We start from the raw sequence: 19,353 nt of genomic DNA, 5'->3' as shown, positions 1-19,353 counted from the left end.
AGAAATAACACATATAAACCAGGGCAGAACCACAGCAAATTAATTCTCCATGCCGTTTGTCAACTGTGTCATATATTCATATCCTGTTATCAGAGATGGGCGTATAAAGTATTTACTTTACAGACAAAGCGTTTCCTGATAACTGAGAGGGACAATAGTTTCTCTTTTCACGCACACTGACCTGAGGAGTCAACTCTACCTCCTCAGCTTTCTTTTCCAGATCGGGCAGGCTATGTAGAACACAGGAAACAAACGGCATTTTGATAAGTGACTTGAAGATCCTTCTGTTTCCAGCAAGATCTTCTTCCACAGCAAACTTGACAACCGGAAAGCTGTCTACCCACAGGGTATTACCTTTCACTTAACAACTCTGAAATCTGGATCTCTGCTGAACCTGCCTTGGAACTCAGTCAGAATGAACCCGAACTCGGAGAAATCCACCTTAAGCTGTCAGCATGCCCAGAGACAACACTAAGCCCTTTACCTGTAATATCTGCGGCACTGAAGGGTAAACACTGGCAGCAAGACAAAGGCAGTGCAAAAGGCAATTTCAAGGGCACTTACATATATCTGATTGTTCCCAAAGCGCTTCTGAATTTCATAAAGCAGGCTGCCATCATTCAGCTCACTGAGAGTCGCTAGGTCATCACTGGGAGCAGGAGGCATCAGCTTGACCTGGGGAAAAACATAAGTGAGATCAATTCTAATTGCTTTCCAATCAACTTTCTTCACAGCTGGATGTCCCAGTTTCAATTACATGTCAAAGGTTTAAAGGCCACGTGAGCCTGAAACCGCTATTAAAAGATGAAATGGTTCACTTCCAAGGAAGAAAAAATTCAACAGCCACAGAGAAATGTATTCAGATGAGAATTTCGGTCCTGTGCCCGTGAGCGTGCACGCACGCTCACACACACGCACTGATACGAGCACCCCCCGTGTTAACCTTACGTCCCGCAAAGGCATTAGTCTGTCAAAATTATTTCAGCATGTTGATTTTAAATGTAGACACCTGAGTCCTCTGTAAGACAAGCAGCTGAAAGGCTCACATATTTGCAGCGTTTTCCAAAGCTAAAGCAAAAATTTTCATATTACCGTTGTTGGCGTGGTGAAGGAAGCAGTGTGCCTGGAATTTACTTTCTGCATGCATGTAGGAGGAGGCCAGATTTTGAAAGAAGACTCCAGAATCTTGGCTTGGGATCTTTATTCTTTTCTACATTACACTTACAACGAAAGTAGCTGTGAGATTAAGATAATTCTGCCATCAAGAAAAAAATGCTTCCCTATTCAATTTCATGGAAAGTGACAGAGTTAAAAAAAAAAATAAAAAACACCTGGGAAACATTTCAATTAAAAAAGCAATGAATTTGAATTTGGATTAACTGTAAATCTATCATTTACGAGTTAAGAATGGACAATTTTTTTTGTAATGTTTATTTATTTATTTTAAGAGACAGGGAGAAGGGGCGTGTGTGAACAGTGGAGAGGCAGAGAGAGAGAGAATCCCAAGCAAGCTCCACACTCAGTGGGAAGCCCAGCACAGGGCTTGATCTCAGGACTGTGAGATCACGACCTGAGCCGAGATCAAGAGTCAGACCCTCAAGTGACTGAGCCACCCAGGTGCCCCACGAATGGACAATGTTTAATTTTACATACACAAGATAATGTTGTGCAAACTAGGCACTCGATCTACTATGACAGCTTTGGTTTTCTTATGTCAAAACACAGGGGAGCCAAAGAACAAGAATATTGTGACTAACGCCTCTGAGGGCTCATGGGTGCCCATAGCGAATTTTTAACAGCAGCAAGTTTACTTCTCTTATTTGTGTTCGTGTTTGCATTCTCTACTTGCATTTGCAGTTTGTATTTATAATTGCATTACAAATTTTATTATCGTATGCACCACTGTTACATAATTTGAACTTAAATATTACTGCTTATCAGCTAAATGTCTATGGCACTGACAATTACAAGTCACTGCCCTCCCAGACTGCTTATAATCCTAACGTATTAATAATGGAAACTCAAATTCTTTACTGGGAATCTCAAATGGTCAGAAGAGTGGTTTGTTTTTTCTTCCAGTTAGGAGGGTGTCATGGCCGTGGGCTCTGGTATTTGAGACACCACCATTTGGGAAAATAGCAAATACCCTATCCAATATGTATTAAAAATTAATTAGTGGGGCGCCTGGGTGGCTCAGTCGGTTAAGCGTCCGACTTCAGCTCGGGTCATGATCTCACAGTGTGTGAGTTCGAGCCCCGCGTCGGGCTCTGTGCTGACATCTCAGAGCCTGGAGCCTGCTTCGGATTCTGTGTCTCCTTCTCTCTCTGCCCCTCCCCCACTTGTGCTGTGTCTCTTTCTGTCTCTCAAAACTAAATAAATGTAAAAAAAAAATTAATTTGTAAAATATTCCAGACCTCATAAATGTCAAGAACAAGCCTCTCCCTGCCCCCCAATATTCCCAACAGAGCCAACACCTTGGGTTTATTTTCTCTGCTTTTCTAGCATTTAAAAGAAATATGCCTCAAAATACCTTTCAGAATTAACCTGTAATTAAGATGCATATAACATAGTCTTATTCAACTTAGTTGACTAGTTAATTTTAATTGGTTAGAGACATAGCTTTAAGACTTTGATACTTTCACAAGTACTTACTTAAATAGTTGAGTGCCATCCAAAAGCTGGTACTTGTGCTGATAAAAATAGAAGTCATAATGTTCCACAACCCCCAGTATTTTCTGGGTTGTCAAAATCAGTTTTGGGATTGTGTGATATCTGTGTTTTTTTTTGTTTTGTTTTAAACACGATACACTTAGTTCTACTTTGAAGAGTCTCATAATCCGAAAATGCTGCCAGGTAAGTAACTAGAAGCATGCCTGACGTACGCTGTGTTTGATTCGGTGTTTCTTATCAGTCAGTCTCATTTGGGTAAAAATCTTACTGATTTGAGCTTCCCCACCTTAAATGCTGGAAACTGAAGCACATTAAGAGATCGACTGCGTGTGTGTGTGTGTGTGTGTGTGTGTGTGTGTGTGTGTGTGTTGCCTTAAGTTTTTATTTATTTTGAGAGAGAGAGAAAGCACGCACAAGCTGGGGAGGGACAGAGAGAGAAGAAGAGACCGAGGATCACAAGCAGGCGCCTTGCTGTCTCTGCAGAGCCTGACGTGGGGCTCAGACTCACGAATCATGAGCTCGTGACCTGAGTTGAAACCAAGAGTTGGATGCTTAACCAACTGAGCCACCCAGGCTCCCTTACATTGATTATTTTTGTATTCAATGGGATGAATGGGTTGAAATCTCAGTGGTGTATCTTCCTGGTTGTGGGAATGTGAACATTTTTCTTCCCTAACATTACTAAGTCACTTTCAATCCTCTTTCGTACTAGGAAAGATAATGATGGGTTCCTCATTGGAGGCTGTGAGGATTAGTTTGCATGAAGGCCCAGCAAGGTGCCTGCTCTGTGGCTAAGTGGGGGTGGGGGGGTACATTGTTACACAGTTAGTAAAACATCTAGAGAGGGCTGTGAGCACCAAAGATAAACTTTCTGCCAACTTCCCTGAGGACTGCCTTTGGAGGGAGGAGAGAGGGGGGAGGAGGTATTTGTAGAGGCTCCAGGCCAATCTCTGTGGCTCTCAGCAAAGACACTCATCTTTCATCTGCTTTAAAAATTGGAGTTCTTTTTCATATATCCCTTTATGGGGAAGGATCTGCTGTGAAATAATAATTTTAAAAAGTTTGAAATTCAGTGATGTGTTCCTTAATCGGTAGAAATAGAACTTAAGGCCCAGAGAAGTCACACGGTTCCCCTGGGGTCACACAACTGAGAGGTCAGAAGTGGAAACCGGGACAATAACCATTAGGTAACAGCAGAGAAAGTCTAGCAGATAATGAATCAATCTGACAACGTATATTCAATAGTTTGCCTTTCGTTTTCTTGCTCCCTGGCCCGTAGCCAGGCACATTGTTCGAGGTTTAGTACAAAGAGGGAGATAAGGGATGAGGTCTTTTACCTCAGTGTTTACAGTTTGCAGGGGGAAAAGTGAGGATGGTAACTAAGAAATCACAATGAGGAAAAGCGCTAGGAGAGAAAACAGGATGCTCTGAAAAGTGACCAAGTGTACTTTGGCTCGGATGGTCTCAGAAGTCCTCTCTGAGGAAAGCGCAGCAAAGCTGAAACAGGACATAACTGCGGGAGGCCGTCCCATGGGGTGTGGGAGAAGACGGACAGGGAGAGGGGAGAAGGTGGTAAGAGTCATAACGTCAGAAAGCCCCCTGGAAGGCGCCTGTGGGCTGCAGGGTGGGAGGAAACAGGGCAGGTGGTGGTGCAGGAGGAGAGGGGGGCATGGGACAGGGATGGGTGGCAGAGGAGGGGAGCCCCAGAACTGCACTGGATTTATTACCTGGGACCCGTGTACAAAAGATCAAAGGTTTAGGGGCACCTGGGTGGCACAGTCAGTTAAGCATCAGACTTCGGCTCAGGTCATGATCTCATGGTTCATGGGTTCGAGCCCCGTGTCAGGCTCTGTGCTGACAGCTCAGAGACTGGAGCCTGCTTCAGATTCTGTGTCTTCCTCTCTCTCTGCCCCTCCCATGCTCGCACTCTGTCTCAAAAATAAACACTAAAAAAAAAAAATTTCAAAAGATCAAAGGTTTGCTTATACTGAAAGATACCTGCACTGGGTTACAGGGTCACCGGCTCAAGTGTTTGCCCTTAGACATGAAAAGAACTCAGAAAATAACTACAAATGGACAAGTATGTGTTTCCAAGAAATAAAGACTCCTGGCAAAAGTCTTTATATAGAGAGAAGCATAAAAGGAAACTTTCATTATCAACTTAGGGATGGAGGTAAGTATCTTTTCTTTCCAGTGATTTTGCAATCATTTCTTAAAAGTATCATAATGCACACATGTACATAGACACAGATATTCACCCCCCAAAACAGGTATGTATGTGTGTGTATATAGACACACTTTATACACACACACGAACACACACATATATATGTATTCATGCATCTACATGATATGATACAAGACAATAAGGGGTTGCAATAACTTTGGACAATGCAAAAATAAAGACAAAAGTCTCCATCAAGTTAGCATCCATATTTAACTCCCACACCATCATAAAAAGGAGACAAATCAAAAGCGAGATTTGTTTCTTTAGACGAAATGGTTTACGTTTCTAAGATAAGAAACTTCCCCTTACAGCCATAGCTCTAACAAGCTCAATGCGGACTTCTGGGTGTATGTTTAGAAAGCGCATGCAGAGTATGAACGGAAGCCCGACATTTGTTCTGACAAGCCCGAAAGAGCTATTGCAGACATCCGTTGGTATTTTTGTGGATTTCCATCCACAGTGGCACAGCTGTTTCACGGGGTTAAGGAAAGTACTAGGCTGACAGTAAAAATGTGGAGACGCCTGAGCCTGTCTGCGGTAATGAAATGTGACAAATACAGTGTGAGAGCAGATCAAGGGAAGAATCCCTTGCATTCATCACATCAGGAGCCCAAAATGATCAGGAAGGAGGCTTTGATGATGGATTGTAAGCAAGGTTATCAGAGGGACACATTCTTTATAAAGATTTCAAAGGCACCGGGGCAGCTGCAAGTAGAAAGAACCAGAAAAACACATCTCTGAATATTTTTATGTTACAGTGGCAGGCTTGATAAGGTCTACTGTCAAAGTCTGCCAAACAATTATAACACAAGATAAAAGCGAGGTGGGAAAATACGTAAAAAAAAAAAAAATCCTCTCTGAGATTGGCCACTATGATTTCCACGAAGACATATATCCCTATCTATCTGTGTAAAAGGGGAGATCTAGAACATAAAGTAAATAGAGCTCAGGATAGAAGGTCAGGAAGAACTTCAGAGAAACACTTTGAGAAATGTTTCGAGATCCAAAGGGAACTTAAGTTTGGGAAACAGTCTGATTTCCCTGACTCCAGGTCGTCCACACTTGCTTGGAGTGGCGCCGCCTTTCCTGTTTTGTTCGTTTGTTTGTGACTTTTCATCCCTGGGAGATTAGCAGTACATGTGCAGAAACCATAAGTCCAGGGGACAGAGGAGGTGGTTTGACAAACAGGAGAAAACCATCAGGATCTTGAGGAGGGGAAAAGGACCGAGTATTCATGAATGAAGAGGAGAGAGGAAGTTAGGAAAAAAACGAGGTGGCCAAGAGGTCATAACAGGGAAAAGGGTGATAATCTGACAAAATACTAAGTTTTCCAAAGCTTAAGCCCACCACCGTGCCTAGATAGCATTTTAATTATTTCCCCTCGTTTTCGCTATTCTGTCAGATGTTTCTTTTAATTTTCTTAATGTTTTTATTCATTTTTGAGAGAGATTGAGACAGTGAATGAGCCGGGGAGGGGCAGAGAGAGAGGGAGAGACACAGAATCCGAAGCAGGCTCCAGGCTCCGAGCTGTCAGCACAGAGCCTGACGCGGGGCTCGAACCCACGAACTATGAGATCACAACTTGAGCTGAAATCAGACGCTGAACCGACTGAGCCACCCAGGCGCCCCTGTTAGATGTTTCTAAGACAACAAAATGTATCAGGTTCTTTCACTTCCTATTGCTTCGCCTGGCCAAGGGTTTACATTTTTGCGTATGCAAATATGGGTATTTCTTAGACCACAGAAAGAGAATTCTCGCCAACTGTCAAAAGCCCTGTAGCGCACAGGCAGCCGTGGCATGCCGACCCCTCGCCTATTGATGGAACCATCGCAAGTCGACAGGGCTCTGCCAGGTGAACGGGGAGCTCCTTGGGGGTGTCCCCGATGAAGAACCAGATACAGAGTAAAGAAGTACTTGTGACTCTTGGCAATTCGCTTCAGGTTCTGGAATTTGGTCATTTTCAAACTGAATCTGTAACATGAGTGTAAGTTAAGTAATGAAAAAGGATAATAACTTGCCCATGGTGGGATTTTGAGGATTAGGATAATGCAGGTGAATGCATGGTTAAGCACTGAAATGTTAATACAAAGTATGATTTTGTATTATTATTATCTAAAGTAATCTACATTTGCATTGAAAAAAAAATAAAGCCTGGTGGATGTGTTGACTGGAATTAGATCAATTAAGAGCAGATACATTTAGTGGTAGAGAACTCAGCCATTCTGGCAAAACCTAACATACAGTGAATCTATACAAATAATAACAATAAAAATATAAATAGATCTTACTGCATTTTTTTAAATTTAATGTTTATTTATTTTGAGAGAAAGAGAGCAGGAGAGGGGCAGAGAGGGGGTGGGGGGGAGGATCCCAAGCAGGCTCCGTGTGGTCAGTACAGAGCCCTACGTGGGGATCGATCCCAGAACTGTGGGATCACAACCTGAGCTGAAATCAAGAGCTGGACACTCAGCCGACGAAGCCAGCCAGATGCCCCATCTTACTGCATTTTTACTCTGTTCTTGGTAATTGTGTTATAACCTTATAGCCCTCTTCTTTTGTCAGCTCTGTAAAAACCCTGTGAAGACTATACTATGTACCCATTTTATAGATGGGTCTTATGAGCTCAAGGAGCCTAGAGTCTAAGCAGCAGACCTGAACCAGAGCATCAGTCTTCTCTGCCCTCCCAGGCTACCATGCCTTCACTAAATGGGATAAAAATTGGACCCAAATTTCAAGTGTGAACTAAATTTTTATAAATATATTCAGAAAGGAAGGAAGCAGAAGAAGGGAGAGAGGGTAAAGTTAGGAAGTCAGGAAGTTAGAGAAGGACAGAAGGAGGCAGGGAGAGGAGAAAGGGAGGGAAAGGCAGAATGAAAAGGAAAGAAAAGGAAGAACGTATTACACACTTTGAAAGAACTTAAGAGGAATTCTCTCTCCATTCTCAGAGATAATACGTGTTCGTTTTGGTGATTATCAGAACCGAAAAAGTTTCAATCAAGCCTTGAATATTCATTCACACAGTTACCATTTGATAAAACCTACATTTTAGAAAAACCAGGAAGGAGAGATACAGTGGTTTTTGTTTCAATTTTTAAAGAAATTTTCCACATTCCACGTTTCCCTTTAAAATGCTATTCAGAAGGCTCTTGCTTCCACAAGCCTTTTCTGAAGCTCTCCTGTGAAACGTAAAAGTATAATCCAGCCAGTGGGTGACGTCGATCTTCCTCGGGAGGGAATCAGGGCCAAGGAGGGATGATAGCGGTGCCTTAAATCTTACCTAACATTCAATCTGTCTACTGTTACAAACTGAATTGCATTCCTCCAAATTCAGATGTTGAGGCTCTCGATGTGAGCATTTGGCGATGGGGCCTTAAGGAGGTAATAAAAGTTAAATGAGGTCACAGGGGTGGGGCCCTGATCCTATAGGATTGGTGTCCTTATAAGAGACACCAGACAGGTCTTTCCTTCTCTCTGTCTCTTTCCTCCCCACCACCACCACCTCCCAGATGAGGACACAGGGAGAAATCAGTCAGGATGAGGACCTTTATCAGAAGAAACCTCATCAGTTGGTACCTTGACCTTGTACTTCAAGTCTCTAGGACTGTGAAAAATGAATTTCTGTTCCTTAAGCCACCCAGTTTGTAGTATTTTGTCATGGCAGCCTAAGCTGACAAATACACCTACTAAAGTTGGTTAAGTGTCTGACTTCGGCTCAGGTCATGATCTCACCATTCATGCATGGGTTCAAGCCCCACATTGGGCTCTGTGCTGACATCTCAGAGCCTGGAGCCTGCTTCCAATTCCGTGTATCCCTTTCTGTCTGCCCCTCCTCTCTCTCTCTCTCTCTCTCTCTCTCTCTCTCTCTCTCTCTCAAAAGCAAATAAATAATAATTTTTAAAGTATCTCAAAATTACAAAAACCATTTATTAGTTATTTTGACATAACAAAAATTAATGAAGCTAAAATTAAATTTTGAAAAGATGGCCTTTGGAAAACCTAGCTAAGATGTCTTTAAATTATCCGAAATTAGAGTGAAATAAAACAGTTTCAAGGATTACTCTGACATGTATAAAATTACTCTGCCACTTATAAAACATGAAGGATGTAAAAATCATTTATTTCTGTAGGAATGGTAACAGAAAATACACTAATTTCTATATCTCCCAGCTCATCAAAGTGATCGCCCATAACCTAGGCACTGCGGGACACACACACATACACACACACACACACACACACACACACACACACACACATACACACACAAAGTACACCACCACAGTTACTTTCCATAAATGACTCCTAGTGGTTGATTTTTCTTTCTTCTTGTTATATAAAATAGTTGGATCTTTGAAGGAAACAAAAAGCATACTCCATGTAATAATCAAAATGATGACCAAACACATAACTGTTATTCAGGAATATTCAGGAATCAGCATACTGGCTGAGCTCACATTTCTGATATAGAAGTCAAGAGTACAAAATTAAATCCTTCTACAGCACAATAGCAGCTATGTTTAATGGTCAGTATAATGCCATGACAGTGTGTATATGGGAATTTTAAACCAAGTATTAACCTTTAGGTTATGAATTTTTCCTTGAATGGAAATTTGTGGGTGTTTGGTTTTGAAACGTTGGATTTTAAAGCATGATGCACTAAGCAGACCCACAGTAAAGACATGTTACCTGTTCAGGTTTGGTGGGGACGTTCACCGTGGCATCTTCAGGGACACTGTCCTGAGACTGTCGCTTGCATAGACCTTTTCTTGCATCTTTGAACATAATGTCTTTTTCCAACATACTGTCTTGCTTGGCAATCGGCAACACCAGGGGACTGCTACAGAAAATAATCAACATTGTAATTAGTCTTCTCTGGACACTGTCGTATTAATCAAAAAAGACCATAACAAAACTGGGCAGTTATAGAAAGGTGTTTTACTCAGATAAGAAACTGCTTCTCGACACGGAGGGAAAGAAAACAATCAACGGGAAATCTGTAAACTTTTCTATTCTAAATTTCACTCAATTTCAACCTTAAAAGAAAAAAATATATTCAACTTGAGAAGAAAATGTTTACAAATGTATATATGACATAAAAGAAAATCAATAAGCAATTTATAAGCAAATTATAAGCTAAGGTTGATGCATGGTTGAACTAAGTAAGAGATTTAAGTGGGAAAGTGAATTGCAAACATGTAAAGGCCAAAATTACACAATTAATTAAAATATTGTTCATATGCAATTTAAAATATGTTATAGAGGGGCGCCTTGGTGGCTCAGTTGGTTGAGCGTCCAACGTTGGCTCAGGTCATGATCTCGCACGGTCTGTGAGTTGGAGCCCCATGTTGGGCTCTGTGCTGACGGCTCAGAGCCTGGAGCCTGCTTCAGATTTTGTGTCTCCCTCTCTCTGTGCCCCTCCCCTGATCATGCTCTGTCTCTCAAAAATAAACAAACATTGAAAAAAAAATTAAAATATGTTATAGAATCATGGGCAATATTTAGAGTTTCTAATGAAATATTAATAGGGGAATCAGAGAAGAATGATGTGCTCAAAGGTTGAAATATTACAAACAATAAGTTTCATTACTTCATATGGCTCAAACTAGGCAAAAAAAGAAAATAAAAGCCACTTCATTTTATTTTGTTCCAAAGACATCATTGCCAAAAGAAAGCCATTATTATATAATGTTCATTAAAAATTAACACAATCTAAATGTTTAATTTGCATTGTAACATTTTATGATAGTGAGATTTAAAACTGCATTTCCCTAAATGTTACCATACAAGCAAAAATATATACCTATTTAATCAAGCGCGATATATATAAACATATTTATTTCAGGTATTCTGCTATAGCACTTGTAATTCTAATTAACGCTTAAATGCACTTTTTGGTTTGCAAAAAATTCAGGTTTATTGAGGTATTATTTACATAGAGTAAAACTGACTATGACTCACTTTTTGTAGATGTACATGCATTTGTAGATGTATGTGTTGAATATACATATAGTTGTAAATGGTTAAATATATGTATTTGTGTAGCCCGCATAACCAGTGCTATATAGGATTTTTATCATTCCCAACCATCTCTTTGTGCCTGTTCTTTGTTTGTTTGTGTTTTAATTTCTTTAAGTAATCTCTACACCCCGTTGGGACTTGAACTCACAGCCCTGAGATCAAGAGTCACACTCTCCTCCGACTGGGCCAGCCAGGTGCCCATATTTGTGCTTGCTCTTTGGAGCCAGTCATGTCCACTCACCTCCTGCCCCTTGCAACCACTGATAATTACTTCTTTCACTATAGTTTTGCCTTTTCTAAAATGTCAGAAAGGGATCATAGAGCACGTAGCTGCCTGCGTCTGCCTTCACTTACTTAGCATAATGTTTTTGAGGTTGGTCAGTGGCTTGTTTTTTAGTGCCGACTGGTAGTCTGCTGTGGAACATGCAACACTCGGGCTATCCATGCACCAAATGTTTGGGTTTGTCCAGATGTTGTCAAGTGTAAACGAAGTTTCTACATGCAGCTGTGTACAGGTGTTTGGGCAGACACATGCTCTCATTTTTCTTGGTTAAAAACCTAGATGAAACTCCACAAACTGCTTCTGACGTGGTGCTCCCCCCAGCAGTGCCTTGGCAATTCCTTTGCCTCACGGTCTTGCCAATGCTTCTCTCTCTTTTTATTTTTTTTAATTAAAAACTTTTTTTAATGTTTTATTTTTGAGAGACAGAGAGAGACAGCATGATTTGGGGAGGAGCAGAGAGACAGGGAGACACAGAATCTGAAGCAGGCTCCAGGCTCTGAGCTGTCAGCACAGAGCCCTACGCGGGGCTCGAACCCACAAACTGAGATCATGACCTGAGCCAAAGTTGGACGCCTAACCGACTGAGCCACTCAGGCGCCCCACTTCTCTCTCTTTTTAAAATCCACTCTAGTAGGTAAGTTAGTGGTTTCTTGCTGTGGTTTCAATCTGTATTTTAATGTGCTTATTCAATATAAAAAGCTCTTCTCTGGTAAAGTGGGTGTTCAAATCTTTGTTGCCTGAGTACTGGCTTTATATATTCTGATTCCCAGTCCTTTATCAGATGCATACATGGCAAGTATTTTCTCCCGGTCTGGGTCTTATCTTTTCATTTTCTTTATAGTGTGTTTCAAAATATGTTGTTCCTTTTTTTTTTTCCTCTTATGACTTGGGTTTCTTGTGTCTTATCTAAGAATTCTTTTCTTAACCCAAGATCAAAAAGGTTTTCTCCAGGTTATATTCCAGAAACGTTATAGTTTTGTGCTTTACATTTGAGTCTATAATCCATCGTGAGTGGGTTTCGTATATGGCGTTGTACACGCGTCAAGTTTCATTATTTTTTTCCTATGGCTGGCTGTCCAAGTGTTCCAGCCAATTATCTGGATACCTTTGTTAAGATTCGGTTGACCATATATGTGTGGGTCTATCTGGGGGTACTCCAGTATGTTCCACTGATATAACAGTCTAGTCTCACACCAATATTGCATTGTCTTGCTTTAATACACCTTCACAGTAAGACTCAAAATCAAGTACTAGGATTCATCCAACTTCGCTCTTTTGTTTTGCCTATGCAAGATCATTAACATTTTCATATAGACTTTACAATGTTTATAAACACGCCCATTGGGGCTTTGATTAGCACTGTGCTCAACTGGTAAATCAATTTGGGGGAGGGTTTACATATTAACGGTGTTGAATTCTGTCATCCATAAGCACAGTATCTTTATTTATTCTGATCATTCATTTTCCTCAGTATTCTTGTAACTTTGGGTATTAAAACCTTCCAAATATCTGTTAGATTTATTCTGCTGTATTGCATGTTTTCGTGCCATTACAAGTGAATTTTTTATTTCAATCTCCTCTTGCTGTATACAGAAATGCAAATGATTTTGTAGATTAACAGTGCTAGGGGTGGAGGAAAGCATCCTGAAGGGCTTCTTTTAGTAACCACAACGTCTCATTGTTTTACAGCCTGTCTCTGTGCCTTATCTTCCAAATGTACAACAGAATCTAGCAAAGTGCGGAAAAACAACAACAACAGTAAATGGGCCGCATTAATGCCAGGCCTGAGGGAAAGGCCCGAGGAACACTTTTACAGAAATGTGAGGTCAGTTATGCATCCCTTGAGCTCTGGATGATGATGGTTTACTCAATGAAGACATATTTAAGTAGGTGAGGCGACAGGGGAGCACACTAACGAGGCAGCCTGGTGCAGAACAGTGACAAGTGTACTGTGTCTGTGTCATAAAAGCACAACGTTTGATGCTCACTCTGCCATCCTGGGCAAGCTATATACACATTCTCTAAAACCAATCTGTAAAAAAAGACCGGTGTTGGATTTCCAACATAATTCATACAAAGGGCTTAGCACAATGACTACAGGAATAAGCAGGCAGTGAAATTAGCTATTGTTAGTTGCATGTGCCCAGCGCTGTGAAGTTTGCTCTGCTTACAAACTAACAGGTCAGCTTGGCACTATTTCATGGAGAAGCGTGGGAGATAAGAGATTCCCAGATCTGAGACAGAGGATGTTGTTACTCACAGACGGCACACACAGAGTTTCATGTTTGCGCCATGTCCCACGATGGGCCCACACAGGTAGACCTCCATGGACACCTGCACCCACAGTGTGTTGTGTTGTAGGACAGAGTCCCGGGCAAGAGTCAAATACTTTTTGAGCGAGCAGCGAACACTGCACCAAGTAGCTGGTAAGCCACTGCCCCTCCCCTCAAGTGAGTTCTGTGGTCTCCTTGAGCTACTTGGTGGCCTGTATTTCTAACTACACACGCCTTGCAGTCTGAAAACCTGAGCAACAATGTGCAGGGTGCTCAAAGCCCATGGCAGACTATCCTTCCCAAGAGTACAGTTATTAATTTTAAAAATTCTTGGGGCACCTGGGTGGCCCAGCGGGTTAAGCATCTGACCGGCTCAGATCATAATCTCCTGGTTCGTGGGTTCAAGCCCCATGTTGGCCTCTGTGCTGACAGCTCAGAGTCTAGAGCCTGCTTTGGATTCTGTGTCTCCCTCTCTCTCTGCCCCTCCCCTGTTTGCACTCTGTCTCTCAAAAATGAATAAACGTTAAACATTTTTTTTAAATTCACTATATGATGGGGATGATTTTAATGCTTATAAAAATTTCATATCCAGATCTGCTTGAATACCATCGAGTGGTAAGGTATCCACAACTGCAAAGGGGCCCTATTTCTTCCGTGAACAACTGAGCAACACTGCCCACTGCCCTAACTGGTATTCATCCTCTCTGAGCTTCCAAGGTGTGTCCCATGCTTCTCTGACATGAGAACCCTTCAGGTATTTGAAGACCATTGCAGCTTCCCTATATTTTCTTTAATCTGAGTGGACCACACACAAAACATTTTGATAATTACATGGGATTTAAGGCATGGTCATCTCCATTCTAAGTACTCCATCCATACTAACTATGGAACAACAACATTATAAAGACACATCTACTATTCCACCTATTTTATAGATGAGTACACTGAGGGACAGAGAGACGGACTGGCTGTGGACACACAGGGAGGCAGGACTACAGCTGGGACCTGAGGTCCAGATCTTGTGTTCTTAGCCACCAGTCACACTGGCCACATCCACAATCCACCCTCACACCTACCAAAATGTGTCCTTACTTATCTGGCCTTGTATGTCAGCCATCTCTTTCTTTCTGCTTTGTCAGGAAGTTTTAAAAGAAAAAGAGAAAAGAAAAAAAAGAAACTAAAGAGAGGTTTTGCCTATACTGTGCCAAGTGTTCTGAGTATAAAGTGATGAATAAAGCCGTGGTTTGACTAGTCAGGTAGAAACCACAGAAAATCACCAGTTAGAAAGGATTTCTATGTTCCTGTTGTAAAATGTATTTATTTATTTTGAGCACAGAGAGAGAGAATTATTTATTTTGGGCACAGAGAGAGAGAATCCCAGGCAGGCTCCAGACCGTCAGTGCAGAGCCCAGTGCAGGGCTCAAACTCAGGAACTGTGAGATCAAGACCTGAGCCAAAGTCAGCCGCTGAACCGACTGAGCCACCCAAGCGCCCCACAAAGGATTTCTGGAAGGGAGAAACAGTGAGTTTACTAAAACAGCCAAACAACCCCTTTCTTATCTCAAATCTAATCACAGTGTTACTAGCGGGTTCTATCGTATTTCCAACTGAGAGGTATACTCAGAAAGAAGATTGATCTAGGAATACAGTGACCTCATTCTAAGTCGGTTTCTGCCTCACGTTGGCAATCACCTGACTTTCTAAGCCTTCACAATCTCGGGGCCACAGCTGCGCCCTTGCAAATGCAGGAGTTAGACGAGGCAGTATCTAAGTGTATGCTAAGCCCTACAGTTCTGTGATGCCAACACGTGCTCCCTCCTCCGACGCATTTTCACCTACGTCTTTAAAAATCAGGGGTGCCTGGGTGGCGCAGTCGGTTAAGCGTCCGACTTCAGCCAGGTCACGATCTCGCGGTCCGGGAGTTCGAGCCCCGCGTCAGGCTCTGGGCTGATGGCTCAGCGCCTGGAGCCTGTTTCCGATTCTGTGTCTCCCTCTCTCTCTGCCCCTCCCCCGTTCATGCTCTGTCTCTCTCTGTCCCAAAAATAAATAAACGTTGAAAAAAAAATTAAAAAAAAATAAATAAAAAAAATAAAAATCACTTCCAGGGGCGCCTGGGTGGCGCAGTCGGTTGAGCGTCCGACTTCAGCCAGGTCACGATCTCGCGGTCCGGGAGTTTGAGCCCCGCGTCAAGCTCTGGGCTGATGGCTCAGAGCCTGGAGCCTGTTTCCGATTCTGTGTCTCCCTCTCTCTCTGCCCCTCCCCCGTTCATGCTCTGTCTCTCTCTGTCCCAAAAATAAATAAACGTTGAAAAAAAAAATTTAAAAATCACTTCCACACTCAATAACTTAATATCATAGGTCTATTACTAACAATAATTGTAAGTAACTAGTTAAAAATACTCTTATTCATATAAGAAAAACAATGATTCTAAATAATACAGTTGGATCACATGGTAACATATTTGTCATATGCATATTTTCTATAAGAAACTGCAAAGCATGAGGCACATGGGTGGCTCTGTGGGTTAAGGGTCTGACTCTTGATTTCAGCTCAGGTCATGATCTCACGGTTTGTGGGTTCCAGCCCTGTGTTGGACTCTGAGCTGAAAACTCAGAGCCTGCTTAGGATTCTCTCTCTACTCTCTCTCTGCTCCTCCCTTGATTGCATGCTCGCTCTCTCTGTTTCTCTCAAAATAAATAAATAAACATTAAATAAATGCAAAGCATGTACCTTGGCTGCCGGCATATGGTAATGTTTTGAATGTCCATGGAACAACTCTTCTTTAAGTTTCCATTCCACTTGTAAAATGAAGGATATTTCATCCATAATCATTGTGATTACCTGCGGCATTCATCTAAGCTCACTTCTATATATTTAAATTTTCACTGATTATCCATTTGTACACTGTGAAAATGTATGAAAATGATATTTTTCTAGAAAAAGGAATAATAATGTTTAAGTACTCACTGCTGTTTGTTTCAATACACATTAAATGTTTATGAATCCAAAATATTTATGATATGAGATTGATTTTTAGAAAAATAAGATGTAATTATATAGACAGAACAAGAATTCAATAAAGAAAAAGAAACACATAAAGGATAAGAAGGAATGGACCAAATTAATAGGAGTTTCATTAAAAAGGTAGACTACTGTGGGGGGTGTCTGGGTGGCTCAGTCAATTAAGTGTCTGACATGATCTCACTGTGGTGAGATTGAGCTCCATGTGGGGCTCCACACTGGGCATGGGGCCTGCTTGGGGTTCTCTCTCTCTCTCTCTCTCTCTCTCTCTCAAAGGTGGACTACTGATGCAGATGGACTTCACAGTCTCCTCTCTCAGCTCACCTTCAGAACAGCTTCTCTCCAGCTCTAGACTGCCTCCCTCCCTTTTCTTAGAGCTCTTACCTTAGAGAACGTTCCAGTGTAAATTCGCCCTTTGTCCCTCTGAGCTGTAAATATTCTACAACTGGCAACATCCTTCCCCAGGACCTGGGAGCTATTCTCTAGAAATGTAACCATGAGGCTCGTCGAGGGAAGGAGCCCCAATCTCCTGGTCTCTGTGGGAGGGTAGGAGCCTCACTTCCTTGAGCACCAACCAGTGAACTGTGGATGGCCTCCTCACAAGGACCAGCCTTCCTGCTTTTCCAGGCTTTTCCACACACTCATCCCAGCGCTTAAAAGCTCTCTGACCTTTTGTATCAAGAGTCAAGTTCAGTCTCTCTCCCTCTAGTGCAAGAGTCTTGAATAAGTTCTTCCTTTCACCTTTAACTTCTCTGGTATAAATTTTTCTTTTGACATTAATGAGTGCATTTTTTCATGCTTCTGTATGTTTTCCTGGACTTTCCGATTTTTCCTCCATGAGAAAATTTTAATTTTATAAAAAAGGTGTCAGGAATAGAAGTCTATCAGTGAAAACCAGAAAAAAATAGGAAGGAAAATAGTAAAAGAAGGCTTAAGTAAGGCAGATTCCACAAACGTAAAGAAAATGAAGCAGCTACTATCCAAGAGAAGTTTAGATTAAAAGGGCGAGAGATCGCTTTAACCTGGCCGTGGAAAAAAACCACGTGACACTATTCCGGCAGACAATCAATTTCTGAACTCTATTGGATTTAGTCAAGACTTACTTATTTCTAGAAACATAAAAGGCATTTCATGCAGAGCAAATGTGCCTGTAGGAACTGGGATTTTGTTTCTGAAAATGGAAACAGGAAGGTAATAAAACAAAACTAACAAAAGCAACAATCATTGCCCATTCTGACACCAGCAATTTTAGAAAACTATACAAAACAAACAAAATTGGCTATATTGAGATATAGTAGGCCAACAAAAAAAAATCTCATCAAAATAAATGTAAAGAAATGGCATATATGAGGTGCCTGGGTGGCTCAGTCGGTTAAGCATCCTACTCCAGCTCAGGTCATGCGTTCATGAGTTCGAGCCCCACATCGGGCTCTGTGCTGACAGCTCGGAGCCTGAAGCCTGCTTCGGATTCTGTACCTCCCTCTCTCTCTGCCCCTACCCCCACTCTCAAAAATAAATAAACATTAAAAAAAAAAGGAAATGGCTTATGTGACTCAGTTATTGTGGTGGTGATGTACTGAATAGATCTCAATTTTAACGTTTTTTTTTGTTGTTGTTTTTTTGTTTTTTTTGAGACAGAGAGAGACAGAGCATGAACAGGGGAGGGGCAGAGAGAGAGGGAGACACAGAATCTGAAACAGGCTCCAGGCTCTGAGCTGTCAGCACAGAGCCCAACACGGGGCTCGAACTCACAAACCGCGAGATCGTGACCTGAGCCGAAGTCGGACGCTTAACCGACTGAGCCACCCAGGTGCCCCATAGATCTCAATTTTAATCCTAACAACACAGCTACATAAATGACTTACCACAGGGAATTTGGGTTTTTCTGCATCTACAAAATAATTATCTAAAGGTTAATTTTGAAGGAAACAGTTCCTGGACAGCTTTGAATTAATTGCTATCTTTGCCCAACACCATCCCCCCCCCCCAAATAACTTTAGTTTGTGTCATTAAAAAACTACAATGAAAGAAAAACCACTTTGATAAAATATTCCTTGTGTTTAGGAAACAAGAATGTCAATGTGTCTCATGGTTAAATGGGAAATGACACTGTTGTTAAGATATTTGATATTCATTTTGTAGTTCTCAACCGATACCTGCAAAGAGATTTTCAGACTCCAAAATAAAGTGAGTCGAATGCGTCCCCTCTGGGAATACATGAAGGGAATTTCTGGATAGGCCATGTTATACTGTTATGCTGTGTAGCATGCGTTTATGTTTCTGAATAGGTATTTAATGAATGATATTTATACGAAACAACATGACTATCGTTCACTTGAATCAAGGAAACACTTAATAATCTGCATTTCTCCGTCATTTTTAGCAAGTACATTTGATAGAATGTGGTAAAACTTAAGCCACCAGCATGGGTGTTCCGAGTGAGTGAGTGTGTATACACACAGCGTATAATATAAAAAGAGAAGAGAATGAGGTGTGTGTGTGTGGTAGCTTATGGAATAAATGCTCTGAAAGGTAGTGAGCCCCATCTCTAGGGCAGTTTCAGGTGTAGGAGAAAGAACTGACTAGAAAGGGAAATGCTGACCCCATCCCTTTACCTTCATGAGTTAGGCAATATGTCTTCTAGACCTCAGTAAAAACCAGAGACTCACGACAGTGTGGTTTGCAACCAACTTTAGAAGACTGACTAGTTATCCAACCACGTTTGAGGGATAGTGTAAGTGGTTTAAACTTGGAAATCAGATTAAGTAATTCTCCGTGTCTCATCGTGTCCCTGGATTGTGTGACATTTCTCTCCATCCCCCACTAGACCATGGAAGCCATTCCTACCTGTAAGTTCACG

General features: G+C 41.6%; 1 protein-coding gene across 3 annotated transcripts in view; it reads right to left on the bottom strand.

Annotated features, from left to right (window-relative positions):
• Positions 1 to 19,353, bottom strand: part of MYO16 (myosin XVI) — a 615,221-nt gene that overhangs the window by 313,717 nt on the left and 282,151 nt on the right. For all 3 annotated transcript variants that reach the window (XM_023253136.2, XM_045055816.1, XM_045055813.1), the window contains exons 10-11: positions 9,585 to 9,735; positions 565 to 675 (exon numbers count right to left, since the gene is read on the bottom strand). In XM_023253136.2, the coding sequence (XP_023108904.2) occupies positions 565 to 675; positions 9,585 to 9,735 (262 nt within the window). The remainder of the gene's footprint in view (positions 1 to 564; positions 676 to 9,584; positions 9,736 to 19,353) is intronic.

This window comes from Felis catus, chromosome A1 (genome assembly GCF_018350175.1).
Source record: "Felis catus isolate Fca126 chromosome A1, F.catus_Fca126_mat1.0, whole genome shotgun sequence".
Classification (NCBI taxonomy): domain Eukaryota; kingdom Metazoa; phylum Chordata; class Mammalia; order Carnivora; family Felidae; genus Felis; species Felis catus.
The sequence above is the reverse complement of the archived record's forward strand: the minus strand, read 5'-3'. Positions and strand labels throughout refer to the sequence as shown.